The sequence below is a fragment of the Daktulosphaira vitifoliae genome, unplaced genomic scaffold, assembly GCF_025091365.1.
Source record: "Daktulosphaira vitifoliae isolate Bord-2020 unplaced genomic scaffold, ASM2509136v1 Scaffold_3, whole genome shotgun sequence".
In the NCBI taxonomy this organism is placed as follows: Eukaryota; Metazoa; Arthropoda; class Insecta; order Hemiptera; family Phylloxeridae; genus Daktulosphaira; species Daktulosphaira vitifoliae.
The window spans coordinates 40,440,107-40,453,005 of NW_026099574.1; the positions used below are offsets into that span (position 1 = coordinate 40,440,107).

The window sequence follows — 12,899 nt, forward strand, 5'->3', positions numbered from 1 at the left end:
ACAAAAAACTTGAAGAGTTTTAATAATTATCAGTATTTTAATGTTTAATATATTTTAATCTGCAGATTATTAGAAGACTTTCTTAAAGATTTTGTGAAATATTTAACAAAATCTTTTTTAAATCTCTATACGAGAGTATACTAAATGGGGGCTGAATCTGTTGTTTCCCTCCAGTTAAAATGAAGTTTAAATTCAAGTGTAATCAACATTTTATGGTTGTAATTATAATAAAAACTTTCAAATATTAAAATCAATGTTATTTTTTCATAAATGCATTTTACCACCCCATCGAGTTTTTTCTAATTTTTTTTGAAGGGTAAATTTAATTTTCTTTTGTGTATAACACGGAAAGCTATACACTAAATGTCAAACAATAGTCAAATTCATTAATAGTTTAGACTTGGCCTCCTAATTACACTACAACCTTAACGTATTTGTAAAATGAACACTTGAAAATGAAAATGTGTAAGAATTCGTAATGGTTGGCTGAACTGCTTAATCGGTCACACTGTTAGACATAGGCGCCTAAATGAATAATTCCAGGGGGGACAAATAATTTGTGTTCTTTTGGCGACCTTTTTTTTTTGTTCATCATTTACAGTTCACAATTTTAAAGTTAACTAATTCATAAATAATGCAACAATTTTTATTCGCGATGATCTTATTATAAAACGTAAATTAAATTTTTTTTTTTAATAAAACAAGAAAACTATATTAAAATTTTGATGAGCACAATTTTTTAATATTATACCAATTTTATATATGGAGTTGCCTATAGGGGAGGACATCTCCCTCTCCAATGGGCACTTGCCTATTTTGTATATACATTAGTAATTTCTTCTTTTTTAACTCTTTCTAGTTACTCATTTGTTGAATAAATCGTCTTAAACGTGCTCCCACTAGAGGGGGTATCAGCAAAACTGCAGTTGCTGGCAACGTCGTCATCTATTAGGTTCCCATTCGCGAACTCCAAATAAGGTCGAGTGATATCGGACGGACATTAGTCTTTTCCCTCCGATTTTGTCGCTGTTGACCATACTAATATCTTTTCCCCTCTTTTTTCTTGTTGTTCACACTCTGCCGCTAACACCGCCTCGTCATCGTCTCACGCTGACGACTGTGTACGACGACAACCGACGATTGTGGAATACACGACCACGGTCCACGACGACGACGACATCCGATGTGTTCCGGTTTCCTGTTCCGCTCGCGCCACACAATCTTTCGGCGTTGTGTTCTATGTTAATATTAACAGTGCAATCTGTTTGCCACCGATGGTAAACTAAATAATAATAAAACTATATTTATCGATCTAATAAATTAGAATTGTCGCAAAGTCTAGTTGGCGTTTGGCGGTCTGTCTAAAAAGCCGGCTCTTTTCCTTAGTACCGCGTATTTAAGTGATTGCGTGCGTGTTAGTGTCCCTGAGATAACGCCCAACGAAGAAAACATTGTCTACATATTACAAATATATCAAGAAAATTAATTTTTGATTTGCATGAGTAACTGAGGTGAGAGATCTTTAAATCAAAATAATAATTATTTGCAACTTGTATTTATTATGTCTCTATTTTTCTAATGAATTAACGGTTTTGCCCCTGTACCACCCTGCTGTAGTGTTCGGTATTACCTAGGTATAAATATGAGCATAGAAGTTTTTAATTTTGCTAATAATATGTGATAATTATTTAATAATTGATATTATTCTGTAATTATTAATATTCGATTGGTCTGCTATCATTTAGAATCTACAATAATCAATAACTAATTTAAAAATTAATAAAATCATTTACTAGTTAAATGATTTTATAAATTAGTACAAACTCGGTTAATAAAGTATTAAATAACTTCAAACTATTTTATGTATTCTAATTTTTTTATAAGTTCCTCAAAGTTATTAAATACAATACAGAAGTATTGACTTTTTTAAATAAACCAGTAGATAATTGATTTAAATTTGATTATATTGAAAATGTATAAACTATATTGTTATACTAATTATAGGATAGAAAATATAATAATTTCCTATTTAATTTTTATGTGAAAATACCTTATTCATCTTATACAATTTAACTATTTTAAAATTGAGTTACAATTATGCCTACAATTTTATCTAAGAAACTTTTGAAGTTTTATTATAATGGCAGTTTTAAAGAGTTATTACAACTGTTCTTTAAGATTACTTATTTAAATATAAAAATAGATAAATATTATTAAAAAAAAAAGTTTACCGTATTTAAAATGTCTAAATCTATGAATCCAAAACAACATGTAGTATTTTTTAAATATTTGGTTTCTAAAACTGACTCAGCAACATTACTAAAGAGTCTTACTTATTTTCAACTAAATTATTTGAATTGTCTTATAATCTTTGCAGTTTTATGAGGTAATTTTAAGATATTTTCTTGATGATTATTTTTTACTATTAATATTGTTGTTTTGTGTAATACATTTTCAACATTTAAAAAATAACTGGAATATTAAAACTATTTTATTCTATTTTAATCTAATTGGTTTTTTAATGAATTTAAGTTCATACAAAAAATAACTATATGGTTTTTCATGATTGCCAAAATCTTTAAAAAAGTTATAAACAGTATTTATTTAGAAAACCTATATAGGCATAGACATAATTATAATTTATGATATTATAAATACTTACTTTGACCTATTAATTATAATTTTAATTAAATATTTAAATTAGATATCATAATAAGCGGCCTACCTAACCTAGTTCAATCAGTAATGCTTCTTTATTTTATGTGTTAGGTATCTTGATTCAATTCTCTTGCACTACACTATGTAGGGTTTTCCCTTCATTTGACACAAGCATTAGTTTTTAAAGAGAATGTTAAACATGGTTAAAAAATAATAATAAAAATAACTTGAATTTTTTTTAGTGGCACCCAATTGTTCTAATTTTATTTGATATATTTACTAGTTTAATCTTTGATCAATGTTCAAAATTTATAGTATTACCACAAAAAATAGTAATATAACCATAGGATATTTTCTAAAATCAGAGGATAAATTTGCTGAGCCTAGAATATCAGTATATTATGTTCATGCTTAGTATATAAGTAATTATTCCTGCAAAATAATACTTGTTTTATAGTATGTCAACAAAAGAATGTATAGAATTATTTTTTATAATGATAACATTCTTGATGGACAAGGGTAAAACAAATATATTAATTTGTGTTATTAAATGTATAAATACATTTCTTGCTTTAAGATAAATGTGCTTCATCCATAGGGATACTCAAGTTCTAAAGTTGAATATATCTTTTGGTATATTGAAAGCCTGGTACCTAATACAATTTAATTTTTTCTTTTTTCTTCAAACAATCAGAATATTTATGGGTTGCCCTAGAACTGCTATTTGACATTTCTTTGGGAAACACTTTTTAAAGATTCACATCACTATGTTTAGATTCAACACAAAATTAATCAAAAACTGTGTTAGAAATATAACATACCAAGTTTAATATAAAAATTAAACCAATTTTCATACTCTGTATTTAAGTTTTTTATTGAAATAAAAAATTAATAACTGAAAATACATCAAAATAATTGTAATTTTTATTATATTTTAGATGTCGTTTAAAGTGAGAAGTAGCAAATTTCGTCACGTTTATGGTACAGCTTTGAAACGTGAATATTGCTATGACAATATTAGAGTATCAAAATCTTCATGGGACTCAACTTTTTGTGCTGTAAACCCAAAGTTTGTTGCTTGCATTGTGGAATCTGCTGGTGGTGGAGCTTTTATTGTTCTACCTTTAAATAAGGTATGATAATTAAATTAAATTAATTTTTATTAACAAATATACTCATATAAATTAACAAAAATAAATTTAAATGTATATTTATGTATTAAGTGTTAATTATAATAAGAGTATAAATATTAAATATATATATATTATATATAGCTTAAGCCTATTATGGGTCAAGAAAATACCTATACAAGTTTTTTAATTTATGTATTAATTAAAGAATTAAAAAAAATTCTCAACCATAAAAATGTTATTGCTGCCTTAAAAAATACTTGATCATAGTTAATTTTATTTTTACTAAAAGTATTATTAATAATATAATTTGTTTTAAATGGAATAATGAAACCAAAGTCAAATAGATCAGTAAGCTAGTTATTCCAATATTCCTAAATTTTAAATTTATATATCTATTGAAGATATTATCTAGTCTCAAATGTTGTCAGCTTAGGTTTTTATAGAAAGATTACTCTTGCTAAGAGACTTAAAACTCACTAAAATATTAATAAAAATATAAACATAAAATGTTGGATGTATTTTATATAATAAAATATTTTCAGGGTGGGATAAATTGAAATTACTTCTATAAAAACATTAATATTTACACCTATGAATGCCAGTAGAATATTTGAAATAAATCACTCATTTTTTTAGTCAATCTTACTGTTATATTTATTTTAGGTATAGCTGGGATATTTATCATTATATATGTAAACTTAAAATTGTAATTCATCATTTTTAACTTTACTTAAACGATACACATAGAATATTTGCATAAAAAATAAATCTCATCAACATCATTGATTGATAATCAGAAAAAATAACATATTTTAGTGTTTGATTATTTATGTAATTGGTCGTACAATTTTTATATAAAATGTTGAATACTAAATTTAATTTATTTTATATATATTTACAGACAGCCCTATTTTTATAAATTTTTATACAAATAACAATCCATTTAATTTGTGTAATGTTATTTAAGCTAATTTCAATTTTTTTTTTTTTTTTTGTTTACTGTTATTTATTTTCTTTAATTAATGCATCTAATATTTTACTTCTAATTTATTGTTAGTTATTAAGTTATGAGTTTTTCTGTTTATTATGTATGTATTTATGCTCTTTTGGGCTTGTTCCATTTATAAAAATAAACAATAAGTATTGTATAGTAGATAAATATATCTAACAAATAATAACACATAAGAATTAAATAATAATTCCATATTAGAATAATGTTAAAACTATACATAAAACTTCTAATTAAATGGAAAATTTTAAAAAGAAAATAAACCATCAAAATTTGTGGTATGAAAATGTATAGGAAAGTGAAAGTATTGAAGTAAATAATGTAGTATAATTTAGAAATCGATAATTTTATCTATATCAGATAAAATAAACAAGGTGCTTTTGGTTTTAAGCTAAAGATACTTATTATTTGAAATTAAAGAAGAGAACATGGAATACTTAATTTAAAAAAACAGAAATAACTACATTTAAATTTAATTTTTTTAATTATAGTTATTTATATTTATAATATATAATTTTGCGTTCATTGATCAGATTTTTGTTTTGTATGATTCATATTTTGTAATTTAATGATGGATATTTTATAAGTTTGAAAAACTGTTATTGATCTTGAGATTATATTTTATTAAGATTTTGTAATTCAGGAACTGAAGTTTAAGTTGTCAGCTGAATTATTGATGACATTATCATTATTATTATTGTTATTTCTAAGTATGGTGGCAACATGATATAATGAGTTGTTTGTAGTTAATAAATATGGTAATGTATACTATTGACAAGAAATATATAATAAAATAATAGTACTTTTTTTAATAAGCAAGAGGAAGTTTTTATAATTTTTTGTGTATAATAATTTTAGACTTGAATAACTACACTTCATTAATTTGAAACTAAGTAATAAATATAGTGTGATCAATTTTAAGTAAGACACATCTTTTCTCAGAAACTTGAAAATAATTAATTTTTTAATTAAAACATTATTTATCCCTTTAGGAATAAAAAAAACTTGAAATTTAATTATTAAAATGGATATCTCTATCTGATTTAACTTCACAATATAATAAATAAAAAAATTACAAACAATTGTTTCCTTATAATTTTTTTTTGTCTGATCAAATGTTTTACTAGTACAATACGTGAAGTCTAGTAATTTGAGATTGATTTACCAATGATATTTCATTGTTAAAAATAACAAAAAATTTCGTTTTTCATTTTGTCATATAAACTAGTTTTTACTGACTGAGGTATTATCCAACTTACAGTAATTTTATCTTTAATATTCATGTTTATTAATACATGTAATACATTAATAAGTCATTTTTTTGTCTGCTGAAGGAATGTAATAATAATTTGACCACATAATATTGTAGTTGTTTGAATCAAATAATTTTTTTGTTTACAAAAATTAAAAAATTTAAATAGTTTCAGAGAAAATGAGTGTCTTGCCCAAAATTGATTATTGTATATTTTTTGTAATAAAAAAAATCAATTTAATTACTATTCATTTTTTAAACTCCAATTATAGATATATCAATAGTATAATATACATGATATTATGTGTTATGACTTTGCTTGGTCGTATTCTAATTTAAACTTTGATATTTTTTAGGACAATCCCTACTTCTAAGATTGCCGATGTGTTGTTTACGCCTAAAGTATAATTTATACACTCATTATTTTATATTTATATTTATACATAAATGTTAACCTCAGTAGTTCATCGTATCTATTTATATATTTAAAGTTCTTTACTAGCACAAAAAGAGAATAAGCTCTTCGAAAATACATTGAAACTACGTGCCGTGCGCAAAACGTTTATTTTGCCATTATGAACGCAAATTTTCCACTCCTTGTAGGGAATAATTTATCATTCGATTTGTATTTGTAAACTTGTAATTTTTATTTTTAATACTAATTGTGTATGTAATAAATATTAAATATTGACATATAGAAATTATTTTTAAAATAAAACATTTTGTACTAATTTCAAAAACCATTATAGCCAAAAATTTACGTTTGTTTTTATGATAAATTTTATTTCCGAAAAAATAAAAATAAATTTTAAACTTGAAATAAACATTAATAGCTAGTCTCTTTTATGTGAGAGATAAGATTGTACGTGTATTAAATTAATATTTTTATCGTATTATTTTGTTAGTTATTAGTAATGTGTTTCATGTACAAAATATGCTATTTGTGTAAAATGGGCGATTAGAAATTATGTTGTCTCCTATAGTATATTTTCCACACTAATGATTAATCTTCAATATGACGTCATCATTAATATTCATAGTTTGTACGATCATCACGTAGTTATCTGTGAAGTACATTGAGTAGTAACTCTGTCCCCTCTTTTAACTGTTTCTATTTGACTGCCTTTGCTGACAACATACTAAACCATATTATAGGAGATTTAATATTTATGTAAATATAGTTTTAAAATAAAAATTATTTTCTTTATTACACTAAAACGGATTATAAATACAGAGCAAAAGATAATATTTAAAGGTATTAAAGTTAATCGTTGTAATTCATAAAATACCTATTGTGACCTATACGAAAGTTTCATGTACAAGTGTACAAGCAACAGTGTTTCGTAATATGATTAGAATGCAAGAAATAGCTATTAAAAACTCAACAAATGATGATGTCATTGTGGGGTTTGACGTGTATATTGGTTATATTTTTATATTGCCTGTAATTTACAAATCGCGTGAGGCATGCCTACACGTGTGAAGTTGGACATTTGACAACAAACACGTTATTCTATTGTCGATTTGTATTAATACGGTGTAAAAATATTATTTTTACATTTTATTAATTTGAAATCTACACGGATTTCGTTCTCTAGTATACAAATAATGATAATTAGTATACTTAAATGACTGGTTTTATACGCCTAACAAATTATTTACTCGAATAAACCAGTTACAAAGGACATATATCCAAAAAAAATGTTAGGATCCAGATAGTTCAAAAAAATCTGATCAAATTATTCTTTTTTAGTAGGATTTATGAAAAATTCCATTAAAATTTGTGAACTATTTTTTTTAGACTGGAAGACTAGCAGCTGATCAACCAGTAGTAGGAGGTCATAAAGGACCAGTATTAGATATTGCATGGTGTCCACATAATGATAATGTAATTGCTAGTGGTTCTGAAGATTGTGTTGTGAAGGTTTGGCAAATTCCAGATGGAGGAATTTCACGGTTTGTTCTTAAGTTATTAATATAATATATAAATTTTACTAATAATATAATTTTTTAGTACCCTAACTGAGTCTGTTGTGGATTTAATATACCATCAGCGAAGAGTTGGTTTAGTTTTATGGCATCCAACTGCACGAAATATTTTATTATCAGCGGGTAAAACATTTTAAAATTTATAATTATTTATTCTAAAAATTATTTACTTTTATATATATATATATATAGGATCTGATAATCAAGTAGTCATTTGGAATGTTGGAGTTGGAGAGCCTCTCATTCATATTGATTGCCATACTGATATAGTATATAGCGCATCATGGAATTTTGATGGTTCGCAACTATTAACTACTTGTAAAGATAAAAAACTTAGACTGATAAACCCTAGAAGTGGAGAAGTAGAACAAGTAAAACATTTTCAGCTAGAACATGTTTTTATTGTTTATTATATTATCATTTTTGTAGGAAGTTATTTGTCATGAAGGAAGTAAAGCTTCTCGGGGTATTTTCTTAAAAGGAGGATTAATATTCACTACTGGTTTCAGTAAGCTATCAGAAAGGCAGTATTCTCTAAGATCATCAGAAAAATTAGATGATCCTATTGTTATGGTTGAACTTGACACTAGTAATGGTGTCATGTTTCCATTATATGATTCTGATACAAATATGATATATTTATGTGGAAAGGTAGGATAATCATTTTTTTTTTTTTATGTACAAAACTATCAATTATAATATTAAAATTTGGTCATGTTTATCAGGGAGACAGTGTGATAAGATATTTTGAAATCACAGCTGAACACCCATTTGTGCATTATATTAACACCTTTCAAACACCAGATCCTCAAAGAGGTATTGGTATGATGCCAAAACGTGGTTGTGATGTATCAATATGTGAGATTGCTAAATTCTATCGTCTTAACAATTCTGGACTGTGCCAAGTTATCAGCATGACTGTTCCTAGAAAGGTAACTATTAAGCCATTACATTATCCTTTTCATATTCAAAATGCATTACAATACATTTTTTTTTATATTTAAAAGTGCTATAATATCCATAGAAAAATGCAATAATACTTAATTATACTTTGTGATATCCTAAAAAATGTGATAATACCACACTAACTAATATGATATATTATTATTGGGAAAAATCCAAAAAATTATTTTTGCAAAAAAATTGGTTTAAAAAAAAATCAACATTTGAATTTTATAATGGATTTAAAAAAAAAATTAATTAGATCTTTGATTATAAGTTCAGAAGATGGGTAATTAAGTTAGCTTTAATTCAAGAATTATTTTAATAAATCAATAATATAATTTTAACGCTATCATTGAAAGGATGTTGATATGCAAATCAAAAAATAATCTTTTTTCTTTAAGTATCATAGCTAGAAAGATCATTATTATTGATATTATTATTAAGATTGATTATTCATAGAATAATTTAGAATTAATTAAATAATTATTTTAATTTAGAAGCTTTTTCTTTAAACACAGATAGTGGTAATTAATGAAAAAATGTTGTTAATAGCCTTGTTAAAAGTATTACAAATAGTAGAAGTACAGTTAAGATTTTCAAAACTATCTGTAAAGTTCAATCACCTAGATGTTTCAAGATAATTAAAAAAAAAAAATTCAATTTTCATCATTTATATATATTTCTGTTACCGAAAATACATTTAGTTGATTTTTAGAATTACTAGGTTCACTATGACCTTTTTAGTGTACTTAAGAATTTCAAAAATTTATCCACAATATTTCATCACCAAAAAGTTATTTAGAAAACAATAATCTCGGTAATAATTTTTTTTACATAAACTTATTTTTCGTCCACAGTCAAAACTAGAGAACAAATTTTGTTGTTTAGTCCTTGTTAGAAATGTATTAGATTAATGGAATGCAGTGAAGATTTTCAATACTTTATCTGTAATAGTTTATTCCCCATAGGATTTAATTTTTTGATTTTGAATTAATGGATAACTAAATAAGTATTGATATAAAACATATTATCTGGAATTTTCCATTTTATAACCTTATTTTTAAAAGTTCACAACTTTATTGATATTCCAAAAATGTAACTTGACTTTCTTTTTAGTTATAAAGTTTTATTATAAAATTAAAAACTGTTTTTCTTTTAGTCTGAATTATTTCAAGAGGATTTATATCCAGATACAATTGGAGATATTCCAGCCGTTGAAGCAGAAGATTGGTTCAATGGTCAAGATGCTGATCCAATATTGATATCACTTAAAGATTATCATCAGCCTACTCGATTACCCACTGCATCAGAAATGAAAGTGGCCAAAAAGCCAAATATTTTGGATAAACCATCTGCTAATAAAACTACTCCAAAGGTCATTTCTAATAATTCTCATGGGGCCACCACAGGAGTAGCTAAACCACAGTTCAATCAACCTCAACAATCAATTCCAGTAAGTTTTTAAAAATATTTTAATTTTTCAAAATTTATATGTAAACATTTTAGATCCTTAAGCAAGGAATATGTAAACAAATCTATATAAAAAAAAACATTTTTTTAAACATATTTGACAAGACGGCATCTAATATTTTGTTTTCGACTACTTGATTAACTTTTCTATACTCTTTTAGGATGATATTGTTAAAGAGTTTAAAGAAGAAATTCGTAAATTAAAAGCAATGATTGTTAAACATGAAAATCGCATAAGAGCTTTAGAAGCTGCCAGGGCAGAGATGTCCACAGAAAAAGATAGGAACTCTGGAGATGGACCTATAAAAAACAATGATCATAATGATTTTGAGTCCAAAGAAAATGATTTATTAGATGCAAATGACGATGACTAAATGTATGGCACAATAAATGTTAAAAACATTTTGTTGGAAGATTCAATTGTCATTTTTGTTCCGTTTACATAAACTTTACTTATGACAACTTTTAATATATACATATGTTTATGTGTAAACATAATTTTATTTTTACTAATTAACAAGCTCAAAGTGGTTTTAAATCTACTTTTCTCTAGTCTTCAGCGTTGCATGGTTTTTGTATAATTTTTATTATTGATAATGATCAATTATTATATAAGTTCCTCCTTTCCGATCAGTTTGTTTGCTCTTTTATAGACCCAATATGTTTTTTATAAACACTATTTATTTGCTACACCTTTTTTGTTAAATATATAACAAAAGATATTAATGTTTTACCTAAATTGTTCTGTGATTTCTTTACTCAAAAATATAAATTATTTTTAAATAAGTTGATTGGAGGCATTTATAATTATTCTATTAAGTTTAATTTTTACATTGTTGTATAATATAATATTTTTGTATCATTTTGTCTAATTCAAAAGGAAAAATTAGTTCCTAAATAAACAAAATTATCTTGTCTTCTAAGAAATATCAAAGTCTGATGAATTGAATGAAACGTGTGCCTCCAAAAACATTAAATTAAAATAAACTAAAAATCTCTAGTCTTTTATTGAAAATAATGTAGACAAATGTAAAAAAAATAATTAATTAATGTAATTATTATTTTATAAGTAGCAGTAATACAAATAGATGTAAATAAAAATACATTTATAAAAGTATACAACAATTATAGTATGAGGAAAACAATTTTAAGCTTATTTATATAATATTTTGATGGTAATGTTTAATGTATTGTAAATACTATCGCTCTATAAAAAATGCTTATCATAAGTCAACCAAATTAAATTGAAGTCATAATTGTATAATGCTTCATATTATGAATGATTATTTGATCTGTTATGAATTTCAAAGAATGAAGTACTTCTGTTTGTAAATATAGTTGTATAACATATAGAGATAAAAATTAATTTTGAAATGATTAACTTTTCAGTGTTTGAAGTGTTTTTACTGATTATATTTTAATAATTTTATGAACACATTATTACTTTGTAAAAACAATAAATTATACTATAAAGCTTTGTAGATATGATTCTTTTTTATGCTTGCAAAATTATTAAACAAATAATTGACTGAATCCTTTATATGAAGACTGTCATTTGTTTTAATAATTTCTTATACAGTAAACTCCCGATTATCCGCGAGCGGATTATCCGCGTTGCGGATTATCCGCTGTCTTCCACGGAATCGTCTACATACCTATTTGTAAACAAATATTTAATACTAATACACGTGTATGTACTTCTATTAATACACATTATGTTATGTTCTTTTAATACTATTCCCTGGAATGTACATTGCACATAATTATCGGTTAAATTGGGCTACGATAGTCGATTATGCGATAACGTACATTACATANAACTGGTTAAATAATTTGGAATGTTTGTTAAAATAAAAAGAATAAATACTAGTTTAAAATAGTTAATAATTTTTTGTTAAGATTAAAAAAAGTGTAATATGTAACAATATCATGACTCATTCAATTACTTCATAAATAATAAAATACCAACAGGGTACTTAAGCGAATTTGTTTGTTATGTTAACATATTAATAAATTGAGTGTCAACGACATAACAAAACATTTAACACATGTGTAATGTATTTTAAATAATGTTTGTTTACCAAAGTACCTAAAATTATACAGATTTATCAAATGGTTTAATTTTGTTTAAGTGTAAAATTGATAATAATTTTTAATAATTCTGTACATCACGTAAATATTTATTGTTGTATTTAAAGAGCTAATAAGACCTCAACTAATTTTACAACTCATTTCCCATCTTTATTATTCAAATGTACATAAAAATTAATATATATACTTAATAAAAATTTGTTATTTATTTTTATAAATTTTGTGTAACTTATTTTTGTTTTTATTTAAGTATAATATTATTACTACTTAGTAATTATTTATAACATATAAACTATAATATAATACATGTTACATCTAGACAAAACTTACCGAAGTAAAATATAAAAATGGG

The 12,899-nt window shown here is 24.6% G+C and overlaps 1 protein-coding gene across 1 annotated transcript; it reads left to right on the forward strand.

The window, feature by feature from the left end:
* The first annotated feature begins 809 nt into the window (after nucleotides 1-809).
* LOC126903189 (coronin-1C) lies at nucleotides 810-12,147 on the forward strand. Its single transcript, XM_050681241.1, has 9 exons — nucleotides 810-1,511; nucleotides 3,597-3,791; nucleotides 7,854-8,008; nucleotides 8,067-8,164; nucleotides 8,234-8,412; nucleotides 8,471-8,692; nucleotides 8,767-8,973; nucleotides 10,146-10,439; nucleotides 10,618-12,147. The coding sequence occupies exons 2-9, from the start codon at nucleotides 3,597-3,599 to the stop codon at nucleotides 10,828-10,830; spliced, it is 1,563 nt and encodes a 520-aa protein (XP_050537198.1). The 5' UTR covers nucleotides 810-1,511; the 3' UTR covers nucleotides 10,831-12,147.
* The last annotated feature ends 752 nt before the right edge of the window (nucleotides 12,148-12,899 follow it).

Excerpts from the sequence above, each read along its gene's own strand:
- LOC126903189 (XM_050681241.1), top strand. The coding sequence starts at position 3,597 with ATGTCGTTTAAAGTGAGAAGTAGCAAATTTCGTCACGTTTATGGTACA. Across the intron at positions 8,009-8,066 it reads CCAGATGGAGGAATTTCACG|TACCCTAACTGAGTCTGTTG; the intron begins GTTTGTTCTTAA and ends ATAATTTTTTAG. Across the intron at positions 8,693-8,766 it reads TGATATATTTATGTGGAAAG|GGAGACAGTGTGATAAGATA; the intron begins GTAGGATAATCA and ends CATGTTTATCAG.